This window comes from Apium graveolens, chromosome 9 (assembly GCF_009905375.1).
Source record: "Apium graveolens cultivar Ventura chromosome 9, ASM990537v1, whole genome shotgun sequence".
Taxonomy (NCBI): Eukaryota; Viridiplantae; Streptophyta; class Magnoliopsida; order Apiales; family Apiaceae; genus Apium; species Apium graveolens.
In genome coordinates, this window is record NC_133655.1 from 19,653,163 (window position 1) to 19,679,255 (window position 26,093).

The 26,093-nt window shown below is 31.8% G+C and overlaps 1 protein-coding gene across 6 annotated transcripts; it reads right to left on the reverse strand.

Moving 5' to 3' along the window:
• Positions 1-999: 999 nt before the first annotated feature.
• LOC141683057 (protoporphyrinogen oxidase, mitochondrial) lies at positions 1,000-26,089 on the reverse strand. Of its 6 annotated transcripts, none has more exons than XM_074487750.1 (22): positions 25,921-26,039; positions 25,805-25,844; positions 24,971-25,106; positions 24,797-24,862; positions 24,560-24,610; positions 24,383-24,439; positions 23,536-23,606; positions 22,269-22,305; positions 22,076-22,141; positions 21,796-21,836; positions 21,522-21,654; positions 7,861-8,040; positions 7,587-7,661; positions 7,222-7,345; positions 7,042-7,150; positions 6,825-6,899; positions 6,591-6,697; positions 5,914-6,049; positions 2,010-2,067; positions 1,649-1,745; positions 1,354-1,458; positions 1,000-1,267 (listed from the first exon to the last, which is right to left on the reverse strand). In XM_074487750.1, the coding sequence occupies exons 1-18, from the start codon at positions 26,018-26,020 to the stop codon at positions 5,925-5,927; spliced, it is 1,593 nt and encodes a 530-aa protein (XP_074343851.1). In that variant the 5' UTR covers positions 26,021-26,039; the 3' UTR covers positions 1,000-1,267; positions 1,354-1,458; positions 1,649-1,745; positions 2,010-2,067; positions 5,914-5,924. The 6 variants fall into 6 exon arrangements, with proteins under 6 accessions (XP_074343851.1, XP_074343852.1, XP_074343854.1 ...); XM_074487751.1 differs by having other exon boundaries at positions 1,645-1,745; XM_074487753.1 differs by having other exon boundaries at positions 1,354-1,745; positions 26,012-26,089.
• Between the last annotated feature and the right edge of the window lie 4 nt (positions 26,090-26,093).

The following is a 26,093-nucleotide window of genomic DNA, read 5'->3' on the forward strand; positions in this document are numbered from 1 at the left end:
ACTTGAAATACTGAACTTTAAAAACTCTCACTTTGTCTACTTGTACTTAAAACGTTTTTGCAATTTGTGTATTTCTGTCAACTCAGCTTAACTCCATTACTTTTTGAAGGGTATTTCAGTCTTTTTGCATTCATCTTCTTCCTCAATGTTACTTCTTCTATGAAGATCAGTTATCACTATTTGGGTTAGGGTTACAAACTTCATAACATCAATCGATGATTTCGAGCTGATCTGAAAATAAAAACACCTTAAATTTGTAGTCTAATTGAATAACCCTAATTGAATAACCCTAATTGAATCTTGCATCAAATCGTTTTGAAAGTCGGTGAATCTCAAAAACTGATTCTAGGGTTCATATCTAAAATTGGGGTTTTTTTGTTTCTAGATATTTTTCATTGATTTTGATGTTATAAGTATATCTACTCATTTGCAATCTATTTTTTCATAAATTTGTAGTTATCGTGCACAAATTCAACATCATTGAAACGTGAATGTTGACCGAAATGTTCTTAAACTTTTAGGAATTTTTTTGATTTGTTGGGTGATTGTTTGAAATCGTATTTGTTGAATGTGAGATGGGAAGATGTTTTAAATGGATTGCGAATTGAAAAATGAAGAATTCGTGCCATTTTAAGCTCCGAAACTTCGCTGGATCCTGATTCCAAGTTCTGCATATAAGTAGTAAACGACCAATTTTCCCCATGTCAAAGTAACTGCAACGGCGTTGCCATTATTTGACAGAAATACACAAATTGCAAAAAAGTTTCAAATACACCAAGTAGGAGTTTTTAAAATTTAATATCTCAATTGGTCTGACACACATAATACACGTACACAAAGTGCGCTTTACTCGTGTTTTAACGAATAAATATGGTACCGAAACTTTAAAATATTCTTGTTAAAAATATTACAAATCATGAAGGACCAACACCTAAAAGTGGAAGCATGTTGGATTTAAGATAAGTTTTGCTCAAGTTTCCACCATACCCCTACAACACCTAAGTAAAATACCATCAATCTCATTAAAGCAAATTACATTTTACAAAATAAATTACCGAAATGAGGTGCAGAAACCCAATAACGGAACATGATAGTAAGTGTCTTACACAGAATATAAAGCAAACATCATAAATAAAATAACAGTGCATTGCAGCATCTAGCATGCAACAATACATTACATTGATTCATATAATCAAATTACAGTTCACAAAGATAAACTCAAGCCATTGGCTGGGTTTCTTGTACTACTTCAATGCTCTCCATTTTCCTATATAAGAAAAAATAAATAATAAGTTAATAGAGGATACGAGTGAGACACAGGATAAGAGTAAAATACATACTTCCTAAAATAACCTTTCTTGACAAGGTCAATCCTCTCTCCAGGACTCCTAGCACAAAACAGAGACATTTGTCCATCATATTTTGTCATCTCGTTTTCAGCCCACGATAACTCGTCATCTGTCAATGCCCCTTTTATCAGTTGTAAACTTTCAGCAAACTTATTATATTGTTATAGGTCTGACTGGAGTGGTAGGATCATGTCAGACAATCCAGACCCACGTGAAACCCCCGTTGCTGATGATCCCTAATATAATTCTATTGCAAGGGGCCGAAAGGACAAAAAAATGAAACTGAGGTATTCACCTACATTTTTCCGTCGGACTTCGAAGGCTTGATGGACAAAGTTCAATGTATTTTGCACCAAATATGTTTCAGGAAGATTTAATTTTTGACATTTCTCCATCCTTCACAAAGAGTACATTCACAAAAAATCATAATTATTCATTTTATATCGATAGAGTCATAACATTATGTGCTAAACTGAATACAGCAGACACTGCAAAATGCATAAGTGACTATAATAATAGTGAGCACTAGCAGCTAGCCATAATTCATCATACATAAAATAACATTGCAAGCACCTACGAAGCAATTTCACAGAATTGAAAGCAACAGTACATCACACTGATTCAATATTATGAAAATTAAACTCCAAAATTCAAATTAACCTTTTGATATATAATACGGAAGCACAATCAGTTTCAAGTCTTCAACTGAAACTCTTATCTGCAAGAATAAGCACATTCAAAGATCATTTGCATGAAATCATAAAAAAAATCAGAGGTAAAAAAACTAAACCTCACCGGCAACATCAAAATGTTTATAATATTGCCACAACGAAGCATCTTCTCATCTAAGTGTATGACTTTCATAAGGATTATGGTAAGTCTTTACCTTAACCAATTGCCAAATAATCCCAAAAATCATGTCTTAATTAAAATGTATAATCTGCGGGAAAAACATATTAATGTTGTCAACCCTTGGTCATTTTGAAATGGACTTCAAAACACACACAAACCTAATTAAATTTCAAAGTAATTATCTAAATTAGTAGATAATTCAAGAAGGGCAGTGCTTTACCATTGGGTGGGAGTCTCCCGTGCTTTCGAGCTCTTCCGCTAATTTTTTTTTCAGGTTTCGAATACGGGGGTGACATATTAATAGTATAATTATTCCCCTTAAATTACTTGACAAGGACAAGCGGCAACTCAATATATAATACAGCTACATTCTATTGTGGCATTATTTCACAAATACCTTGCCAACGAACTTCCTACACAAACTAAAGCTAGGAAATTCACTTGATGCTGAGATTTGCAAAAGATGCGGGAAGGAGGTTGAAACACAAGACCATCTTATTTAGGATTGTGAAGACTTTGTTTAGGTCTGGAATTTTATCCAAAAGTTGTGGAGTTTGTACTATCAAAGGACTATTGTTGGCAATCTATATTGTCTCTCAAAATCTTGCAGTTAAAATTGCTTCAAGAATTACTGTTTCTGCGACAATATTGATTGCCAACAAGAGTCCTTTGATAAGTCCAAACCCACCACTTTTGAATAAAATTCCAGACCCAAACAGAGTCTTCACAATCCCAAAAAAGATGGTCTTATGTTTCAACCTCCTTCCCGCATCTTTTGCAAATCTCAGCATCAAATGAATTTCCTAACTTTAGTTTGAGTAAGAAGGCCGTTGGCAAAGTCTATGCGAAATAACACAAAAAAAAAATTGAGCATTAGATTTACATCCTTAAAATGAAATTGCATACTCTATATGACAATATGTATTTCAGGGCTTCACCATTTTTCTTCTATGAAATTTTTGTATGAACTTTTGGTAAGTTGTCACATACCACAAAAAGGTAGAATGATTACATGTGATTAGAAAAACATTTTATAATTTTATTTAAATTTGTCATTTCATTTTATGCTCAGTACAATTAGTTATTAGATTCTAAAATTGTTTGCAAGAAATTATTACAATAAAATGTAGTTGTAGTGTATATTGCGGAATTCAGTTGATACTTGTCCATGTGAAGTGATTTAATGGGAATAATTATAGTATTATGTCACCCCTGCATTCGAAAACTGAAAACAAAATTAGTGGAAGAGCTCGCAAGCACGGGAGAATCCCAACAAATGGAAAAGCACTGTCATTTCTAAATTATCTACAAATTTAAATAATTACTTTGAAATTTAATTAGATTTGTGTGTGTTTTGTTTTTGTAGTCTATTTCAAAACGACCAGAGGTTGACAACATGGACATGTTTATGCCGCGAATTATACATTTTAATTCAAACATGATTGTTAAGATTATTGGAAATTGGTTAAGACAAGGTCTTACCATCATAATTCTTATGAAAGTCATATACTTAGATGAGAAGATGATTCGCTGTGACAAATTATTAGACACTTTGATGCTGCCAATGAGGTTTAGTTTTTTAACCTTTGATTTTTTTATAATTTCACGTAAATGATGTTTGAATGTGCTTATTCTTGCAGATAAGAGGTTCAGTAGAAGATTTGAAACTGATTGTGCTTCGGTATTATCGAATATATCAAAAGGTTAATTTGAATTTTGGAGTTTAATTTTCATATTAAATTAGTGTAATGTATCGTTACTTTCAATTCTGTGAACTGTTGATGTTTGCTTGCTAGCTGCTTGCAATGTACTATTATTTTATGTATAATATTTGATTGCTAGCTGCTAGTGCTCTGTATTATTATATGCTAGATTATATTACTTATGCATTTTGTAGTGTCTGCACATGATGTTATGATTTTTTGTGAATGTACTCTTTGTGAAGGATGGAAAAATGTGAGAATTAAATCTTCCTGAAACATATTTGGGGCAAAATACATTGGACTTTGTCCATCAAGCCTTCAAAGTTCGAAAGGAAAATATAGGTGAATACCTCCGTTCCTTTTTTTCCTTCCGCCCCCTTGTAATAGAATTGTATCGGGAATCATCCTCAACGGGGGTTTCGCACGGGCCTGGATCGTCTGACATGATCCTACACTCCAGTCGGACTCATCAGTATAATAAGTTTGTTGAAAGCTTACAACTGATAAAAGGGGTATTGACAGATGAAGAGTTATCGTGGGCTGAATACGAGATGACAAAATATGATGGACAAATGTCATTGTTTTGTGCTAGGAGCCCTGGAGAGAGGATTGACTTTGTCAAGAAAGGTTATGCTAGGAAGTGTGTATTTTACTCCTATCCTTTGTCTTTCATTCCTATCCTCATTATTTTTTTATTATATCGAAAAGTGAAGAGCATCGAAGTAGTACAAGAAAAATCCTACCAATGGCTTGAGTTTGCCAATGGCTTGAGTTTGTCTCTGTGAACTGTAATTTGATTATGTGAATCAATGTAATGTATTGTTGCTTGCTAGCTACTGCAATGTACTGTTATTTAAATGTATGATGTTTGTCACTTGCTATCATGTTCCGTTATTGGCTTTCTGAACTCCATTTGAGTATTTTGTTTTGTAAAATGTACTCTACTTTAGGGAGACTGATGTTGTTTTACTTGGATGTTGTAAGGGTAAGGTGGGAACTTGAGCAAAGCTTATCTTAAAGCCAACCACCTTTAGGTGTTGGTCTGTTGGTCCTTTGTGATTTGCAATATTTTTAACAAGATTATTTTTAAGTTTCGGTACCATATTTACTCGTTAAAACACACACATGTAATTAATTAATTTTTTAATTAATGGAAAAGGCCTCAATTATTTAAATTGATAGAATATGAGGTTCCCTGTTCTGTTATAGTGATAAAAATAACCGTGCATTGCACAGGTTTATACTAGTGTATATATATATATGGGCGATATTACGAATAAAGTACTTGAATTTCTTTTTTTTAATTATATAACTATACTCATAGGAGAATAGGGAGCCTGACGTAGAACTCAAGAATATCCCAGAAGCACTTTAATAAAACACTGCCGTATTGCCTACCACCTACCACACACTCGATTTTACTCAAATATAGATGAAGTGTCTAATCATACTCCATTTACTCTTAATATAGATGAAGTGAATAATCTGCTTGACATGGGTAGAGTTAGTTTGTGTTCAGCATATGCGCGTGACGTGTAAATCACTTGAAACAGCATCATTAGCTTAAATTGTCTAATTTTCTAAGATTAACCTCAGCTTTCTTTTTCTCACACACATAAAGCTATTTTATGTATCTATTTTTCAGGGTAATTTGTGAAATAACACAAGATAATTATATATATATATGTTGGGAAAATATTCCAGAATATAACCTGAATTAAGTCAAGTCATGTATTCTCAAGTCACAATCTTAGTTGTGGGGTTAAAAAAAAATTTGTAGGACAAATTTTTCATTATGTCTGGTCAAATTCTGAATTTAAAGTTTTAAGAGTTTAATTTAGGTATACAAAGTATACCATATATTTATACACTGATTAAGTTGTCCCCATTTCCACAATGGCGGCTATGCCATCTAGGTAAAATAGAATACTAGGAAACAAGTTTCACACTACTGCTCATGCAAAGGGTTAAAGATTATGTCTGATTCCTATTGAAAGTGATCTACATAACTTTCAGATGCTCAAGTACAGTTTTCCCTTGACAGATTATCCTCTAAAGAAGAATCTAGATATGAGACAACAAGATCAGCTGCTTTGCACCCAGAGGATATTGCTTTCCCGACAGAGAGTCCTCCCCTATGGTTTCCTAAAATGTTCAGGAAATTAGAGAAAAGTAATTAGTAAACTAAGTGCAAAAGGAAAAGGTTGACTTCTTGTTAGGCAATTAGAACCCCAAATATGAAAGAAGAGTAATGTCAAAGACTATGTATTACACAGATCAGGGTAAATTTATTTCCCTGTTAGAGGTGCTATTTCACCCAAGGAGAGGAGTAGTTATTTGTTTTCGAGAGATTATAATTGACTAGCAGTAAATGGGTGGAAAAATAAATGACTACAGAAATGTATGGTGGTTGTCACTACTAAATAAAACAATTCATTAATTCAATATGATAACAATAACATATTAGTAAATTATCCAATCACATAACAACGTATCCTGCTCCACATGCACCTTACTACAGGATATATTCCTACTAGAATAGATTTGGTTATTTATTGTTGAATTGGGAATTTGAAGAGTTGGGTAGTAGTAATAGTCTTACAGCAAGTTAAAGCATTATCCATTTAATCCCAGTAGGAGCTGGAAATAAAACAAGTAGACTCCCCATGATGTGAACACTAATTACCTGCGTAAAAAAATCCTGGAAGGTTCTTTTCCATCTTATCAATTGCTTCTATGGCAGAATTGTAGTCACAACCATAAAGGGGAAATGCTTTACTCCAATACAAATGACTGCAAAATGAAGAATAGAACTTGCGATAATTGGATTTGCAACAGATCCATAATATAACAAGCCCAAAAGACAATGGCTTAAGAAAATTGATAGAAAATATAAGCACCATTGACTTGTAACACATACTTCACAAATGTTGGCTCCCCTTCCGCACCCAGTAATTGTCTAAGATCAGAAGTCACGATCTGCTTCAGTTCATCTCTACAACAATTAAACATGTAAAGCCTTGTAAACATTTGCAACAAAAAAGTAACAGAAGAAAAACAACATAATTGAAATGTGCACGACAACGACGTAAGCAAAAATAGAACAAGCACGAGGAAAACATAGTGAAAGAGATAACCTTGAAGCTTTTGCTAATTCTTGGTTTCTACTTCCCCCAATAAAAGTAGTATAAAGATACAAATCACTAGGTGCACGATCAGGAAACATCATAGAGGAAAAGAGAGTACCTGCATAGCAAAAGATAGTGAAAATACTGGTATGTGCTATAGTTTCTTTATAATCGATAACCAAGTATTACCAAGTGATTTCAATCCATTTTGCTGCTCTTTGGAAGGAACAAGAACTCCAAATCCCTCAAGGGGTCGTTTTACATTCTTCTTCTTAAATGAGGTGATAACAATAGATAGTGGCATATAATTCACCTACATTATTGACAGGCATACCATATGAGAGAAAAGAATCCATAAAAAAGTTTGCAAGGTCTATTAGTCTATGGAAAAGTTTGTTTATGCATTGTCATAGCATATGTGAAAAAGTAAATATGTGCATCACTACAAAGTGATTAACTTAAGTTGTAGAAGCATAAGGATGAAGTAGATGAGCAAGTATTGTGATTTAAGTGCAAAAATAGTATTTTATTGTACACCCATAGATGCAACGAACCTCAGGAATGAAATCAAGTACAAAGGGTTTTCCTCTCTTTGTAATCTTCATTTGTTTGACATCGCAAAGTGGAGCCTGTTGCATATTAGTTCCTTTTAGTAAATAATGTCTTAATTTGAGCAGCAGAAATTCGACACCTTACAAGCTTGGCATGTTTCTTCGAATTGTTTGCAGTTTCACAATGAGCTCCATTACAAAAGAATGAAATTCAGTGATGGAAAAGGCTCGGGAAACGTATTACTGTCAAGATAGGTGTTAAAAACGATGTACTCACTGTCATGATGACTGCATCAAAAGATTGTTCTTTTAAGTGCTTGCCGAAATCTGGAGCATATGAAATGGACCAATTTTTCAACTGAGGTTCCTGGATGCAGGGACAAGATAATTCCAGAACCCTTGTTTGCAGGTTGAGTTTATCTTTGCCTACCTCTTCGCAGAGTGCATCAGTTAGTGTCTACAAAAGAGATAAGTACTTGCTGAAATAGAACACGGCTAACTGAAAGTCTGAAACACATAAGAATCTCTTTTTTTTTTGAAATGTAGTCACTATGTTTCACAGCTAGAGAAACAATTTCATACTAGTCTTCGAATTAATAAGTTTTATAAAGTATAAATGTGCCTTGTAACTAAAGTTTAAACTCTCAATCTGTAATGTTAAGACAACTCCATTTCTAACAATAACAAATACTATAAATCCATGCTTAGCAGTTGGCCATTATTTAATTTAATATCATATTGCAAAATAATGTCAATAATAGCGATTCAAGAGAACTAAAATAATTAATATAATAAATGTATTAGATTACAGACAAGTATAAACCTGCACATTGCAAGTGGTAATTCTTCTAATATCTTATTACAAACACATATCAATAAAAAATATTCTAGGGAATTTGAAGTTAATAAAAAATAATGCATTTCATAATTATGAATAAAATATTTAAGAAACTAGAATTAGGCAAAGCACTTGAATTTATAATATTCATACAAATATAAAATATAAACAATCAAATAGTTTTTGAATAGATTATTAGGACAGAAAAACACTACTATTATAGTTTTTTTTTTTTTTTTTTTTTTTTGCTAAGTTACTATTATAGTTTTTATTTTCATTAGTGTAAAGAGACCTTGATTGAATTACATGTAATATATACTTGTTGCATCCCACATACATGAAAGAGATTCTAAACTAAATTTTCACTCATATTATAGTGGTTAATGTTTTTCTAAAATTATCAATCCCCGCAGGTGAGTTAGACATGAAGTAGTTTTGTGATTTGATCGTTAGGACACTTGTACATGTATATAGACTACTTAGTTGTAGTGTGTACTAATTATAACAATTAATATAACCTACTATGGTACTATAATTATAAAACACTTTTGGCGGTGTGTAATAGTTGTAAACTTGAAAAAAATTATCAGATATAAGATTGTGTTATTAGTTGTTTGCTTATGTAGGATCTAAATGTTAAAATTCTAGATGCCAGTATTGAGACCGTAACTTGTATTGCAATGGATGCGGGTTAGGGCATTACATATTTTGTTTTTGATTCTTTACGATATTAATTTATTTATTTTTTAGAGTCCTATTCATATACACTTATTCATAAACAATAAAAAAAATAGGGATATTCTCAATGGTACCATTGTACAATTGGCTTTTCTATTTAGTACCATGCGATCTAAGTTGTACAATTGTACTTGTGACTTCATCCATCTCATACCATTTTGTCGAGCAAACTTTATTTACATGTTATAAAATTATGAAATATTCTTAACAGTACCATTGCACAATTGGCTTTTCTATTTGGTATTATTAAATGTTTTTTACTTTTATATGGAACCGCTTTTCCTTTCTAAAATCATATAGTTTCCCATAAATTTTACAATGTATCTATTATCAACTGGTATGTTTGTATAAGACCAAATATATAGATATGTATTATAGGAAGCAGTGTTTGAAACAACGAGATGGAAGAGTAAACTGGAGAGTGTATATGAGTATCTGTTTGTTATATTATCAGCTGTGTTATAAATGAGGAGGCTATTGCCTGTTTTATAGAAAGCAAAACTTGGTCTCTAAGTTGTTGACACTAAGCCCTAATGATGACATTATGATTGTGATGTCATGAACCATAAGCCATGCCTACATCTTAACACTTATACATTTTTCTCCCTACCAAGTCGGTAATCCTCTTACTATCACTACTTCACATAAGCATTCTAGGTTATTTATAAATTATAAGTCATGTATCCAATTCTCTAGTGAAGTACAGGACCCGCTTTACCTGAAAATAAGAGCCAAAAAGGCCGAGTTCTGCCATCTTGTCAAAAGCCTTTATAAAGAGGCAATGGTAGGCATAGGCCTAATCGAAGGGCAATAAGCCGCTCCACAATGGTAAAGTCTCATGTTGGAATATAGATCTTACGATTGGTAAAAAAAATTACATTTTTTCCATGCAAATAAAAAATTTATTGTACTTTTTGTCTGAGGCATCGTCGTCCGGCTCCTCATAAATGATGTGCTCCCTTTGCTCGGTCCAAAAAGGATCCGGATCCAATTCCGACCTATAATTTCGCACGTGAGGGGTTATTTCTTGGGTTCGTCCAGTTTGTTATATGGAGGCAGGCGGAAGTTCGGCCCGATTATTGGTGTCGTAGGGGAGGGATTTACCTTTCTAACGCCTCAATTGTCTCACTAGAATAGTCAGGCTTGTTTCTCTGCTGCCAAACTAATACTAAGGCATAAGGAAGTGGCTATTCTTTTTCATTACTCCGCCACAACAACAGAGTCAGTCGTTCCCTTGAGTTACGAAGAAAAGAAGAAGCGAATCCCCTTATTAGGTAACTAAGTACCACCAGCGCTCTTACCCGAGGAGACTGACTTCACTAGATGTCTGAACACTCATTACTGACGGAATACGCCTAAGACGAAGAAGTCAACTACGACATGGATGACATGAACTCTTCTTTTTCTAGGGTATTCCAGCCCGAAGTTCTACTGCACGTTCATTCAACGCCTGAGCCCGAGCGCCAGAAGCGGCAGATGGGTGAAAAGCATAATCATTAGTAGTCATAGTCGTCGTTGGTTCAGGTTCAACATTTTACACCCGAGGAAGGTACAGCCCAACTATTTTAGAGGATAAAATCCAAATCAATCGCAAGGTCCCCAATTAGACAATGGAATTCTGTCTGATGCCAGCACCTGACGATTCCAAAGGCATGAACGGCCCGCACCCGCACAAAAAGAGATTCTTAGCACGGAGTATAAAAGAAAGATCCCCCGTTGGGAATGAAATTATGCTCCCTGTCCCGTTGATATTGGAATTTCATGAACGCGGAGCCAACGAGTCAGTCGAACAGCTTATATTGTAAATAAATAAAAGTGGAAGAGCCTTTGTCAGGTTTGGTGAGAGGGAGGTACTGAAGGGCGCTCATCTTTCATCTTATTGCCTCGAGCTCTCTTCGATAAAGTGTAAAGGTGTACCCTGTTGCTCCTTGATTTCAAATAAACAACTGAGTGCCTTCTGCCCCTTTTGGTCTACTCTTTCTGTGTCTATGAATCTCCCGCCCACCCACATTATGCTATTTGGCTTCGAAAGAATAAGAATGAACTTCTATGAAATGAAAGAGTTTAACGGGAATTGTCTTGATCGTCGGATATCATTGATAAAAAAATAGGAAGAAAGTGTTCTCGAACGATTTACTGCAATTCCTCCCAGTATGGAATGAGTAAAGAATCAAGCTACAAGGGGATTACGCGACTTACAACTATTCATTCCGAAATTTTGAACTTTGTTCCACTCAACTTTTAATGCTTCCTACTATTTGCTACAGTAATTTTTACTATTTTTCATGCTTGCTACTATTTACTATAGTTTTGATATTGTTCTTGTTGTCCATCTTCAGGTTTGGCCTATTTCTAGCTCTGATACCAGATTGGGGATCGTTTACTATATCTGATAACCCTAAAGAGGGAAGGCACACAGATATATAAATCATAAAACATGTTTTATGAATTATGTTTTTATGATTTCTCTACAATCCATAACAATTTAAACATGACAGTTATTTTTATATATTTAAGCATCCTAACATATTAATCGCATACCAAATAAACAAAAACCATTTAAACAATTATAAAGTTGATGAATCAAGAACAGCTCACCGGAGTCCCTGGTGAATGCTATGCCCCTATTTCGACTTCCCCGTCATCTTAAGCTTTGCAACTTCAGGCGTCTCAATCGACTATCTACCGTTCCTTGCTTCTTCATTTTTATAATTATTATAATAGTAGATGTTTATTGGGTACTTAATCTATATGAAATTCTGCTTAAATATATATATATAAACTGTATGCTATCTTGTTATAGATTGCAGAGGTGAGGTTTTTAGCTGGTCATTAATGTATAAGGAAAAGAGATTTGTATAAGAAAACTAAGAGAGAAAATAACTAATCAAGTGATCGATTTCAAAACTCATAAAAAAACCACACTTCTTTTGTTACAATTCTCCTCTTTTATAGAGGGAGAGATTTCTATTCTTTTCTGACATATTATTCTTTCTGTTTCCTTCTTTTTCTTTTCTTCTGTCTTCTTTTTCAACTTTTGCAATTTTTCTTTAGTCCCGCTTTCTCTTTTACTTATGTCCACTTATGAATTATTCAGTCTTCTTTTTCAACTTTTGCAATTTTTCTTCTGTGCTTTTATTCCTCCTGCTTCCTCTTTTTTTTCATCCACTCCTTTTGATGCCTTCTGCCTTCTGTCTTTTGTCTGGAATTCCATAATTTTTGGCTATCTATATTTACTAATATATTACGGTCACCAATTTTCATTGGGCCGTGGAATCATATATTAATCATATATTACAATCACCAATTTTCATTGGGCCGTAGAATCATATATTACAGTCACCAATTTTCATTGGGCCGTAAAAACATTTTCTAATCTGTCATGGTCACCAAACTTTGTTTGGGCCATAAAATTACTTTAATATTACATGTTGAAATAACAAGAATTATTACAATCTTACTCGAAAGGATTAGAACATGCTCATTCCTTTACTAAGGGTTTTAAAACTACTACAATCTTCTTTCTTTGTCCTGTAATAATATCCTTAATAAACTCCTTGGTTTTTGGTGCATGATTGTAATTTCCATCCTGTTATGCAGGACTGCTAAATCACTTGTATCTGTTTTCAAAACATCATTATTATAATATAATGTTAGTATTTCTTCTACGTCTCCTTTCATACTTGTTCCTAATACACATGTCTTCCTCCCTTTTATAAGATCTTCAGGTTTGGATTTTAGAACTGATAATCCAATTGCTCTTTTATTTAACATCCATTCTTGAAATCCTTCTATTGTGCATGGCATAGGAGACTAGTATTATCGCCTTCTATAGTAGTATTCCTACCATACTTGAATATCTGACATATTATTATTGGTTTTCCTACAAAGTCGGTACAAGCATCAAATACCTGTACTCCATATATTCCTCTTAGTCCATATGATTGCATCATTGCATTAACGCTTTCAACTATTAGTGGTGGAAGTTTTGATATGCTTCTTAATGTTTCATCAACCATGATTTTATCAATAAATCCCCACATTAATAAGCATTCTACCACTTTAGGATCAGCGTCTTCTTTACAGATATACCTTGGATATTTACTAAACTTTCCAGTTCTGAGGATGGTATTATTGGACTTGTAGTCATAAAATTTTGTTATCTTTTCAAAGGCTTCTATATACTCTTTTGGATATTTAATTCTATCTGATATAGAAACTTGATGTTTTGGTTGTTCTGGTTTGGATATTTCTGTTTGGGTAAGGGTTGATATTGTAGGAGTTGCAGCTAGTTTTGATACAAAGGTTTGGGGTGTAATATTTTTGGTAAGCTTTATAGCTCCTTCAAGAGTTTTTATAAGGTTTGGTAAGCTTTATAGCTCCTTCAAGAGTTTTTATTAGGTTATTAACTTCTTGGGTCAAGGTTGCAATTTGTTCATTCTTCCTCTTGATTTCTTCTAGTATCGTTTCCATCGGTTGAATATTTTTATTATCTCTGTCCATTTTCTCTGCTAAGAAAATCTGCAAGAATATTTTTAGTACCTGATATATTTTTAATAATAAAATCATAAATAAAGAATGCTTGCCAATTTCTTCTCTTATTTAATTCTGGTAAAGGGTCAATTTTATTGAAAAATATGCTATACAGATAGAATTTAATTATTTTGGAGCAATAGAATTTACAATAAAATCATATTTTCAGAAAAATATTGATACTCCTCTACATATATAGGTACTAGACGATAGAATAATAGGAAATATACAAGATTCATTAATAGCAGTAGTAAAAAGAAACTTGATATATCAGATTTTAAAATTTATAATACAACCTGATTTTAGCATATCATTAAGAGATGAAAATAAAGAAAGATCTTTAACATTTACCTTCACCTTATAATACCGAAATAACTAAAGAATATAATAATCTAGAACCTAAGGAAAATATATTAGGAGAAAGAATTAGATTATTAAGAGCATATTTAACTCGAAAATGTGAGGAATATAGAATTCAACAGAGCATTAAAAAGGATAAAAAACAAGGATTAAAAGAAATCTGTAATTTCACAGAGAAAAAATTAATATTTGGATGTGATTATCAAAATTATAAAACTAGAAAGAAATATAGGAAATATAGAAAAACAGATTATAATAATCAAAATGAATATTATAAAAAACAAAATAAAACTTATAGACCTTATAAACCATTTAATCGAAGATTTAAAAGAAGAAAATTTAAAAAATATAGAAATACTCCTCAAAATAGAAGGAGATTTAGATATAAGAGAAAGTTTAGAAAAGGAAATAAAACAAAAATAGCAGATTGTAAATGCTGGAATGGTAATGAAAAAGGACATTATGCAAATAAGTGTCCTAAATTGCAACAAAAGGAGTAAAATACATAGATACTACTGAATTAATAATGAAATTAGAATATATAAGAGAAGATAATAATAACTGGTATGATGCAGAAGTATTTTATATAAGTGAAAAAGAACTAGAGGAAATAAATTATATAAATGAAAATGATAGTGATGATGAAAGTTTAACTACTGAATAGAATAAAATGGTAGCTATATATATTGAAGCACAGGTAGAATATAAACCTACTAAATATATAGAACAAAAGATATTTATAGATAGCGGAGCATATATCTGTTTAGCTAAAGAAGAAGTATTTACTCAACACAAATGGAAACGTACTAAAAATAGAATAATAGTAACAAGATTCAATAACCATAAAAAAGAGATAGATATAATAGCAGAAAATGTAAGATTTATATTAGGAAAAACAAGATTTAGGTTACCTATAATATACCAAGAAAATAATATGAAACAACAAATGTTACTAGGAAATAACTTTTTAGATTCTTTTAGAACTCAAATAATAAAACAAGATAGGATAAGTTTGTTAACACCTTGCGAAAAATGGATAGTATTAAAAAAAATAGTACCTGTAAAATCAATAGAAATAAGTAATATCAAAGCAGAAATAAAAACTAATTTAGAAATATTAAAACAAAAATATTTAAAAGCCTTAGAAATAAATTTTGGAGAACATCCAATAAAGCTATGGGAAAAAGAAAAAACATACGCCGAAATAAAACTAATAAACCTAATGATATAATTAGGAACAGACCAATAAGATATAGTCCAACAGATCAAAAGGAGTTAGAAGTTCAAATAAAAGAATTATTAAACTTAGGACTCATACAAGAAAATAAAAGTCCGCATAGTAGCCCAGCGTTTTTAGTAGAAATCATAATGAAGTAAAAAGACGAAAAGCTAGAATGGTAATAGATTATCGAGAACTAAATAAAAAGACTATATTTGATGGATATTTACTACCATATAAAAGAAATTTAATAAACCAAACAAGTAATTAAAAATTGTTTAGTAAATTTGATTGTAAAAGCGGATACTGGCAAATAAAATTAACTAAGAAATCTAGATGTTTAACAGCATTTAGCGTACCACAAGGACATTATGAATGGATAGTACTACCATTTGGATTAAGAACAACCCCACAAATATTCCAAAGAAGAATGGATAAAATATTTAGAGAAATGAATGATTTTATTCAAGTATATATAGATGATATATTAATATTTAGTGACAATCTAACAGATCATTCAAAACATCTAGAAATATTTATTCAGATTATTAGAAAACATGGAATCCTATTATCAGAAAAGAAATCAGAAATATTTAAAAACAGAATAGAATATTTAGGATATATTATAGATTCTGAAGGAATTCAATTACAAGAACATATATCAACAAAAATAAAGAATTTTAAAGAAATTTTATAAAATAAAAAGTACAACAATTCTTAGGAATAGTAAATTACGCTTCAGATTATATAAAAGACTTGCCAAAATTAAGAAAACCACTACAAGATTTAATAAAGAAAAATAAAACTTTATAGTGGAAAGAAGATCATACAAATGCAATAAGAGTACTAAAAATAAAGATAGAAAATTTACCTAAACTACGATTACCCAAAGATACTGATCAATTAGAATTATTTACAGATGCTAGTGATATAGGATGGGGAGCAGTATTAGTAGCTTTTGAAAAAGACGATATTAATAAAGAAAACCCTTTAATATGTAGATATGCAGCTGGAACTTGGAAAACTAATGAAAAGAATTATCATATTAATGAAAAGGAATTATTAGCGGTAAAATTAGGAATTAAAGATTTCATTATTATCTGTTACCTGTAAAATTTGTTGTAAGAACAGATAACACTCAGATCATTTATATTCAATAAAATTGACCCTTTATCAGAATTAAATAAGAGAAGAAATTGGCAAGCATTCTTTAGTTGTTATGATTTTATTATTAAAAAATATATCAGGTACTAAAAATATTCTTGCAGATTTTCTTAGCAGAGAAAATGGACAGGGATAATAAAAATATTTAACCGATGAAAACGATACTAGAAGAAATCAAGAGGAAGAATGAACAAATTACAACCTTGACCCAAGAAGTTAATAACCTTATAAAAACTCTTGAAGGAGCTATAAAGCTTACCAAAAATATTACACCCCAAACCTTTGTATCAAGACTAGCTACAACTCCTACAATATCAACACTTATCCAAACCAGAACAACCAAAACCTCAAGTTTCTATATCAGACAGAATTAAATATCCAAAAGAGTAGCCTTTGAAAATATAACAAAATTTTATGACTACAAGTCCAATAATACCATCCTCAGAACTGGAAAGTTTAGTAAATATCCAAGGTATATCTGTAAAGAAGACGTTGATCCTAAAGTGGTAGAAATCTTATTAATGTTGAGATTTATTGATAAAATCATGGTCGATGAAACATTAAGAAGCATATCAAAACTTCCACCACTAATAGTTGAAAGCATTAATTCAATGATGCAATCATATGGACCAGGAGGAATATATGGAGTAATGGTATTTGATGCTTGTACCGACTTTGTAGGAAAACCAATAATAATATGTCAGATATTCAAGTATGGTAGGAATTCTACTATAGAAGACGATAATACTAGTCTCAAGTCTCCTATGTCATGCACAATAGAAGGATTTCAAGAATGGATGAAAGAAAAAAAAGGAAACAGAAAGAATAATATGTCTGAAAAGAATAGAAATCTCTCCCTCTATAAAAGAGGAGAATTGTAACAAAAGAAGTGTGATTTTTTTTATGAGTTTAGAAATCGATCACTTAGTTATTTTCTCTATTAGTTTTCTTATACAAATCTCTTTTCGTTATACATTAATGGCCAGCTAAAAACCTCACATCTGCAATCTATAACAAGATAGCATACCATTTATATATATATTTAAGCAAAATTTCATATAGATTAAGTACCCAATAAACATCTACTATTATCATAATTATAAAGATGAAGAAGCAAGTAACGGTAGATAGTCCGTTGAGACGCCTAAAGTTGCAAAGCCCAAGATGACGGGGAAGTCGAAATAGGGGCATAGCATTCCCTAGGGACTCCGGTGAGCTGTTCTTGATTCATCAACTTTATAATTGTTTAAATGGTTTTGTTTATTTGGTATGCGATTAATATGTTAGGATGCTTAAATATATAGAAATAACTGTCATGTTTAAATTGTTTAAATTGTTATGGATTGTAGAGAAATCATAAAAACATAATTCATAAAACATGTTTTATGATTTATATATCTGTGTGTCTTCCCTCTTTAGGGTTATCAGATATAATAAACGATCCCCAATCAGAGCTAAAAATAGGCCAAACCTGAAGATGAACAGCAAAAACAGTATCAAAACTATAGTAAATAGTAGCAAGCATGAAAGATAGTAAAAATTATTGTAGCAAATAGTAGGAAGCATTAAAAGTTGAGTGGAACAAAGTTCAAAATTTCGGAATGAATAGTAACCGATGAATAGTGGAAATTGAATAGTAATTATGAATATGAATAAAAATTTGAAAATTAAATGAGACCTCCAGCAAAATTACTAAGAGATAATAATAATAAAAGTTATAAATGTAAAATAATAGCAAACCTATTAATTTAAACAAAACAAATGTGTAAGAAAATTCTATATAGACAGTTAATATACTTATATAAATAAAATAAATAAATATTTGATTTATGGAAGATTACAAGTTAAAAAGTATTAAAATGATAGCAGATAAAAACTTTTACTTCTAATAAAGATATAAATCAACATATTGAAAGTTGTAAAATAAGTATGCAAATAATAAATGAAAAATTAGATATTATAGCTAGGTTACGAACAATGTTGGAAGAAAGAGATGAAAAAATTAGAAGACTGGAAGAAGAAAATCTTTTAATAAAACGAGAAAAATTTATTAAAGAAACTAATATAGAAATTCAAATAAAAGACTTAAAAGAAGTATTAACTGAACAATATAAATTAATAAATGATTTAAGACAAAAAATTAAAAAACGAATTGGATAAATCCAAATGCAATAACTAGAAATAATAGAAAAATAAAAAAATAATAAAAAAATCAAGAAAAAATAGAAATAGAACTAGATAAATTGCAAGAAAGAAAAAATAAAATTGAATGGACAAGAGAAAATAGGGATGAAATAATAAGATGTTATCAACAACTTGGAAATATGATAATAACATTTAGAAATAATAAACTAAGAATACAAGGATTTAAAAGAATAATTTTATCAAGTAATATAACTGGATAATAATATAGTTCGAAAAAATGTCATTAAAAAAATCAAGTGAAAAACAAGATGTATATTATCAAATGGATGAATACGGAGAAGGAACATCACAAACTCTAAGTTTTAAACCGGATATATATAATCAAATCCAAAGTGAAACAGAAGAACTAACAATAAAAAAGATATTCAAAACATCATATTTTGAAAGAAATAAAGAAGTTAGATATATAGCTCAAAAATATGAAAATGTAATAGATATAGATACGATAAATGGAAAAGCAAAAATAAATTTAATAACAGATGGTTTGATAAAAAGAGAACTATCCAGATTAAAACAAAAGGAAGCAAATAAACTAAAAAATATTTATTTTGGAGCAATAGAATTTACAATAAAAGCATATTTTCAGAAAAATATTGATACTCCTATACAGATATATGTACTAGACAATAGAATAATAGGAAATATACAAGATTCATTAATAGCAGTAATTAATAGCAGTAGTAAAAGGAAACTTGATATATCAAAAATTAAAATTTATAATACAACCTGATTTTAGCATAGCACTAAGAGATGAAAATAAAGAAAGATCTTTAACATTATATTACAAACTGTTGCCTTTGTCTTTGTCTCTGTTTGTTCGAAAGCAAGAGTTTCCCCCAGAACTATGTTTCAATCTTTATTGAAAACGGCCTAGCTAACGAGCAATCTTTCTAAAGTGCTAATGCGCCTTATATCAGAATCTTAGTAAAGCAACCTTTCTCCTGAACGATGGGTGGATTCCCAACATTAGCCAGCCGCTTAGATACTAAAACCTACTAGCCAATTGCAACCCTAGCTGCCAAAGACTTGGTTATTTACCATAATTGGACAAATCGAAAGAAGCTCTGAAAGATTTTTCCGATGCAAGGTGCGCTGCTGACGCGAGATAGACTGCTACATCAGTGCCAGAGAGAGCTCCAGCTTCTTACAAAGCTACTGATACCGCACCAACCCCAGCTCACACTCGACATGATCTTTGACAATCATGAGTCAGGAGGGAGGTTGTTTACTTGCTACTCTATATGGCTTCAATCTTTCTTCTGGGTGACATTCTCTATATACTCAAGTCTAATAAATCGAACAAAGCCATAGCTATAGATCAGGGATCGGAATGTAAGTACTTGTAACAATAGTCACTCTTATTCTTGTTCTTGCGCGAGACAAGGGCTGGCCCAGGGATCACGACTTCAACTTCAGGCCACTACTTGAAATTAGAACTTCAAGGCTTTAAAGGAAAGAGACTTATAGATTGGCTTCATTATAGATATAATTAAAAGTATAAACTTGTAACTTATTTAAAGGATATTCCTAATGGTACCACTATACAAATGGCTTTTCCATTTGGTAATCTTAGGAATAATGTTTGGCTAACAGATGACTAACGGAGTGGTATTAGATGGATAAAGTCAAAAGTACAATGGTATCACTTAAAAGTCAAAAATGTTGCATAGTAACAAACATAAAAACCAATTGTTCACTAATAGCATTAGGAATACCCAAAAATATACGAAAATAGACATCCACGGTTTATACACAAGCACATAACACAAATACTCTTTATTAACTTTGAATATATCCCAAGTTCAAATTCTGATCTATTAAAATATAAATAATAAAATAACAAATACTGAAAATAATAAATAACAATAACAAATATTAAAAATATTTTGTGCATTTGCACGTAATATAAGCTAACATCGTTAAAATTCGAAAACCGAAAGTTTCGTAGGTAGTTTGGCTGGTACAAAAAGAATAACGCCAGTCAAATGTAATGCTAAAGAATTAAATATTTAAACCATGTCTCCGTAAACAACATATCATAATTTAATAGTTTAATTGTTAATTTTAAAGAACAAAGTAATAAGGTTCGAATCCATCGAACACATATTATCATTTTTATGTTATTATGATATTGGCCTTCCATAATATATTTTCTTTAAACTACATGTTAAAATATAAATAATACAATAACAAATATTAAAAATTATCCGTGCAATGCACGGAATATAAGCTAGTATCCCTTTTTGAAAATAACGTTTTCGGTGAGACTTGCTCCCGTTGAAAAACAGCTTTTTGCATGGGGTGCATACTTTCTGTAGAACAGCTATTTTTAAATTTGACCAAACAGCTATTGATGTCTGCAACAACAATACTTAACAGACCCTAAAAGTTGAAAATCCGTTTCACTAGTACCTGATTTTAGTACTTCATTTAATATCACTCCTCTATATTCTTTTTTATTTCTTCTTTATTTATATATTTACCGCTTAAAACATAATTTGTTACTTATTGTTCATTAGAATTATACTACAATCTTTAACTAAAGGATACAATTAGAATTTACTTCAAAAGTTAACTAATAGATATAATAAAAACTTTATATGGACACACACATGTATGACAAATCCAATCGTTCGCGTCCAACTACTTTTCAATTTCTTTATTTTGCAGTTATAACTCATTAGTACTACATGCCAAAATTAAAATTAAGACTGGTTAAATATATTAATAATAGTGTAACGAAAAATGCATTCAATTGGGAAAAAAAATGACCCAAGTTCCCACTCATGCTTCACACGAAGTTACCTGCTAGTATATATAAGTTACTTGCCGGTATGTATAACAATTATTCCAAATGAAGTTAACAATCCGGCACGTTTACCTGCATTCCACCCAAAAACGAAAATGAACCGCGTGTACGCCTCTTAGACTTTGAAGAAGCATTCATTCCTCCACCCTCTACCTTTTTGGCAGATATTTTAGACCGAAATGCACCAACTATGATTGAACCAAAACTGTAATGATGGAACATTGTCATCGTCAAGCAGTAAAGAAACATATCTTTACCACCAACAGCAGAGAACAGAGAATAATGTTATAGATCTTCATACACGATTCCCATGTAGCAGTAGTGGTTGAAAGCAGATAAAATATACCTTTTCTCTAGATTCCACAATTCTGGAAATGCATGGACCATCTGTTTAAATAAAGTGAGCATATCATTTAAGAAAGTGAGTAAAAGGTTCAGATCTAATGTTGCAAAGATGCTAGGCTTGTTGATTCAATTTAGAAACACAAAATGTGCCATGTCAATGAAACTTTAGCATGCATCCAGTGACTATAACTAGAAAGGTTAAAATAACATAAAGATGAATTAAGTTGTCCTTGGTACTGAGATAGCCTGGATTAATCTGAAGAGATGAAAGAGATACTAACAGAGAGGGATTCAGGATCTCCAGCATTAACACCAGCAACAAAAGGGTCAATAAGATAGTCAACAACCTTGCAAAACATAAATTAAGCTCACAATACCAACTACATAAAGTTCAACGAGAGAAAATTTACTCAAATTGGGTAGCTGTATAAATCAGAAAAAAAGGGCAAACTAGATACTGAGCTGTATAAATACCTCCTGCCCAAAATGACGCCGAAAGAAGCCACCAACGCTGAAGAAACAAAATAACAAATTAGCATGTCCAGAACACTATAAGCAACTCGATACTGAGCTTTCTAATCTGCTTAGATCTTACAAAAAAACAGCAACATGTCATTAGGTATAAAAGAAGAGGAAAGTAAATATTACACAGAAGTATGATTGGCCTTAGAATACTTTTTTACTTAAAAGCTGAGAAATGGGATACGAAATGGTAGTCCAATATCTAGAATCATATCTATAAGATTAAGTCACAGATCAGTGATAATATTTACTTGGAAAAAAAATAACAAGATTTAAATATTGATTTTAGACAAGAATATAAAATGTGAGGCATGTATAAATGATGACATGATCAATCTTTTGCATTAGACATTAAGTGAGCAATATACAAGAGATGGCAAAGACGGATAACCAAAACTTTATACAACCATAAAACAGGACTTTAAGTTTTCCCTCTGTAAGGCATCCTTTGAACTTGTGATTTTCTTCGCGCACACTTTTTGTAAAAACATATAAAATATACAAAGTCACCAGCCATGTATTGCAAGTTGTAGATATCTATTTCAAATTTTTCAACAAGTAGTACTGATGTTTAACTCATTTCCAAGCCAACATGTCGCTGAACCAGAATGACTTGTTTTGCAGTAAAATATTAAAACTGGAAACACACAATTACACAGCAACAGCCAACACTCAACAATATAGCAGTAAGAATGTAAAGTAATTTCAAAATATTCAGTAACCACTTCTCCACGAGTGCGAGCTATATACCAAGAGACATACAGAAGCTGATAAACTTGCAAGCAAGGGGGGGAAAAGCAAAAGCATAGAATAGTTTCGGATAAACGTGGGCTGCAAGGTGAGAAATATAACTGAACTTGGATTATGTTTAAAATGCTATGTGCCAGGATTCTTCTTCGCGCCCGTTCATACACTTTTGTTTTTATAATTACTGCAGTATTGTAAAAAAGTCTTGATGCAACAGCAAGCTCATGGGTATGCCCCAGATAATACTTTTTTAATGATTATCACTGAAAAGAATTCATCAGCATATCCAAAATTACAAATTATTGATTAAAAAGTAATACATCCAAAAACAATAACAAGAAACCATGTCCGACTCAACAAAAAACGAAAAGAAGGAACCATGTCCGAGCCTTAGTAGTTGAACAAGACACAAAAGGCCAAGGCCAACGCTAAACTAGAGACATTATTAGCGAAGAAAGTTTTTATCTATCACCTTTCATGTGTCTCCAAGATCTCCGAGTCCTTTTTTTTCTTCCACAAGAATGGTTCCAATAGCATCTGAACCTGTACCAGTTACATACACTTCACAAGATTAAAGTCCAGAACTAGAAAGCTAGTTTCGAACTTCCAAATTATACTACCATGGAAGACCTTATCTAAGTGTATAATGCGGGATAACCACATTACATATTATCAGAGTTTCTCTAGTCCTAAATTGGGGAACTGCCAAACGTTTCTAACATGTGAATATCAAAGCCAACAAATCTATTAGGAAAATAGCACATCTTAAATCAGAAAATTAGTATAAACACATACAAACGGACCTATTTCACTTTAGTTTAAGTGGACACCATGCATAATACTATCAGTTCTTCCACAGAAGATTAGAACATATAATTAACCCCGAAAAAATTAAGACATGCAGAAGCATATAGTCCTCTTAAGTCTTAATCTTAAATCATGCAACACATACATGATTCAGGAAAGGTCTATCACATTATAATATGCTATGTAGGCTTGTCAAACAGCAAAGAATCTTTAGATCAGGGGACAGGGTTCTACTTTTGTATATAATTCAAATGCAGACCAAGGAGCAAATTTATTAATAGTTCATTTTTATATAATTTTTTCTATACGAGTACTTATCCCCACCGCATCATTTTCTACACAAGTTGTTGTCAACTTCTATGCATAATACATTCCGAAGAAAAGCGCCTCATCATACACTTCTCCAATCCCTTAATACAACTATTAGAGGATGCATATACTCGTTAGTTTTTAAATACAACCAATCAAATTTGAAAGTGATGAAGCAAGTGTGTGCGCGCGCGTGTGCGTACCTTTGATTGAGTTGAGAGAATATTGCTTTTGATCAGAGCAATTGGATTTGATGGTAGCTGATCAAGGACACGCATCTTAGTACAGTAACGTATGTCTATGAAACACACCTTTAAGCGATTGCATGCTAGATAAAGGTGAAATACACTTAATCAACAGCATACGGAAAAGGAAATTACCAGTACTGGAGTTCCATCTCTTACAATATAGCGTTTGTTCTGTGATATTGGCTGCAATAGGTTAAAATGAAAAGGCAGTTCAGATATAAGTTTGAAGTTTGATATCTGCTTAAAATCCAAAGCACAATGCTTCAGCTTTCAAATCATAGTATCATACATAATTATACTTGTTTCTTAGGATTAAGTACAAATAATATAAAGCCAATAATCAATCACCAGTAAGGCAAACTCCCTTACAAATTGTTGTTTTTCACGAAGCCTAAGATTATCAAGCAAATAACTGACATCCCCCTCAGCCTCTGTCTGCAAAAGTTGAAGCCATTATAGCTTTATTAGTGTCATTGAACTTTATGCGCTTTTGTGCAAGTAAGTCTCTGAAAATTTTTGCAACATTTGACAGTCCCTACACACCATAGTGTTTGCACCCTCATCCCATACTAGACCATCTTGGGATACACTTTTTAACTTGCCTCCAGCTCTCTCTTCAGCTTCAAATATTGTGACGTTCAAACCTCGCAGTGACAATTTGTAAGCAGCGGCAAGGCCACTAGAAGTCAAAGAATATTGTTAACTCACATTCTGATAATATCACCCAAATGGTCAAATTTGTAATTGTTGCCATTTCAAAGTAGCATTGGCCAAAGAAATTGATTAAAAATATAAGAGACGGACTAATAATTGGAAAACTTGTCTCAGATTCTGATCTCATGTAATTAGAGACACTGTGGGTAGTCCTTTTTTGTTTTACAACATTACCCTTCAATTACACATTAGATTTATTTTAAAATCAAATGCACCATCCAATTTCTAATAATATGTCATCGAGGCCACGAATACTACACTTCTATCTAATTTATCCCTAATTTCAAGGTATAATTCCAATTTAGTAATATCACGTCGCTAAGACCACCAACACTACATTTTTAAATAACTTATCCCCAATTGCAACATACATTTGGTATTATTACAACCCTGAGACTACGCTATATAAAAGAAATAATTTACATTTCATAATCACGTAACGAAGACCACCAACACTATGATTGTAGCTTAAATTCAAACACACATTACAAAATATCTAGTAAGGAAGAAGTCTATAAAAAAATTAAGTATGCGGTATAGATATATTTAATATGAATTCAGTTACTTCCAACAGTGAATTCTACTAATAAGCAAATGTAAAAAAAGTGAAAAAATTGAAATAAATTTAACATATGAGTGTGATGAACAGTAAAATTGAGATACCTAACACCGGCACCAACGACCGCAACTCTTTTTGCACCACCTGAATTCACGATTTCATTTTTTAGTTACGAAAATCACACAGATTAACATTTCAATTTTAATATGAATAACAGTACTTAAATTATCATCGAGAGCAGGATGTTGTGTGGAGGGGGAGAGGGAGCAAGAGAGAGAGAGAGAGAGAGAGAGAGAGAGAGAGAGAGAGACTTTTGTCATCTCGAGCAGGAGCTGAAGCCATTTTTGTGAAGGCTGCTTGTGAATGAGAAATGGAAGTCCTATATTGTATTCC

Coding starts and splice junctions, on each gene's coding strand:
- LOC141683057 (XM_074487750.1), bottom strand. CDS start 26,020: ATGACAAAAGTCTCTCTCTCTCTCTCTCTCTCTCTCTCTCTCTCTCTC. Junction 21,837..22,075: donor GAGATCCTGAATCCCTCTCT/GTTAGTATCTCT, acceptor TTATTTAAACAG/ATGGTCCATGCATTTCCAGA. Junction 6,698..6,824: donor GGGGAGCCAACATTTGTGAA/GTATGTGTTACA, acceptor TTCATTTTGCAG/TCATTTGTATTGGAGTAAAG.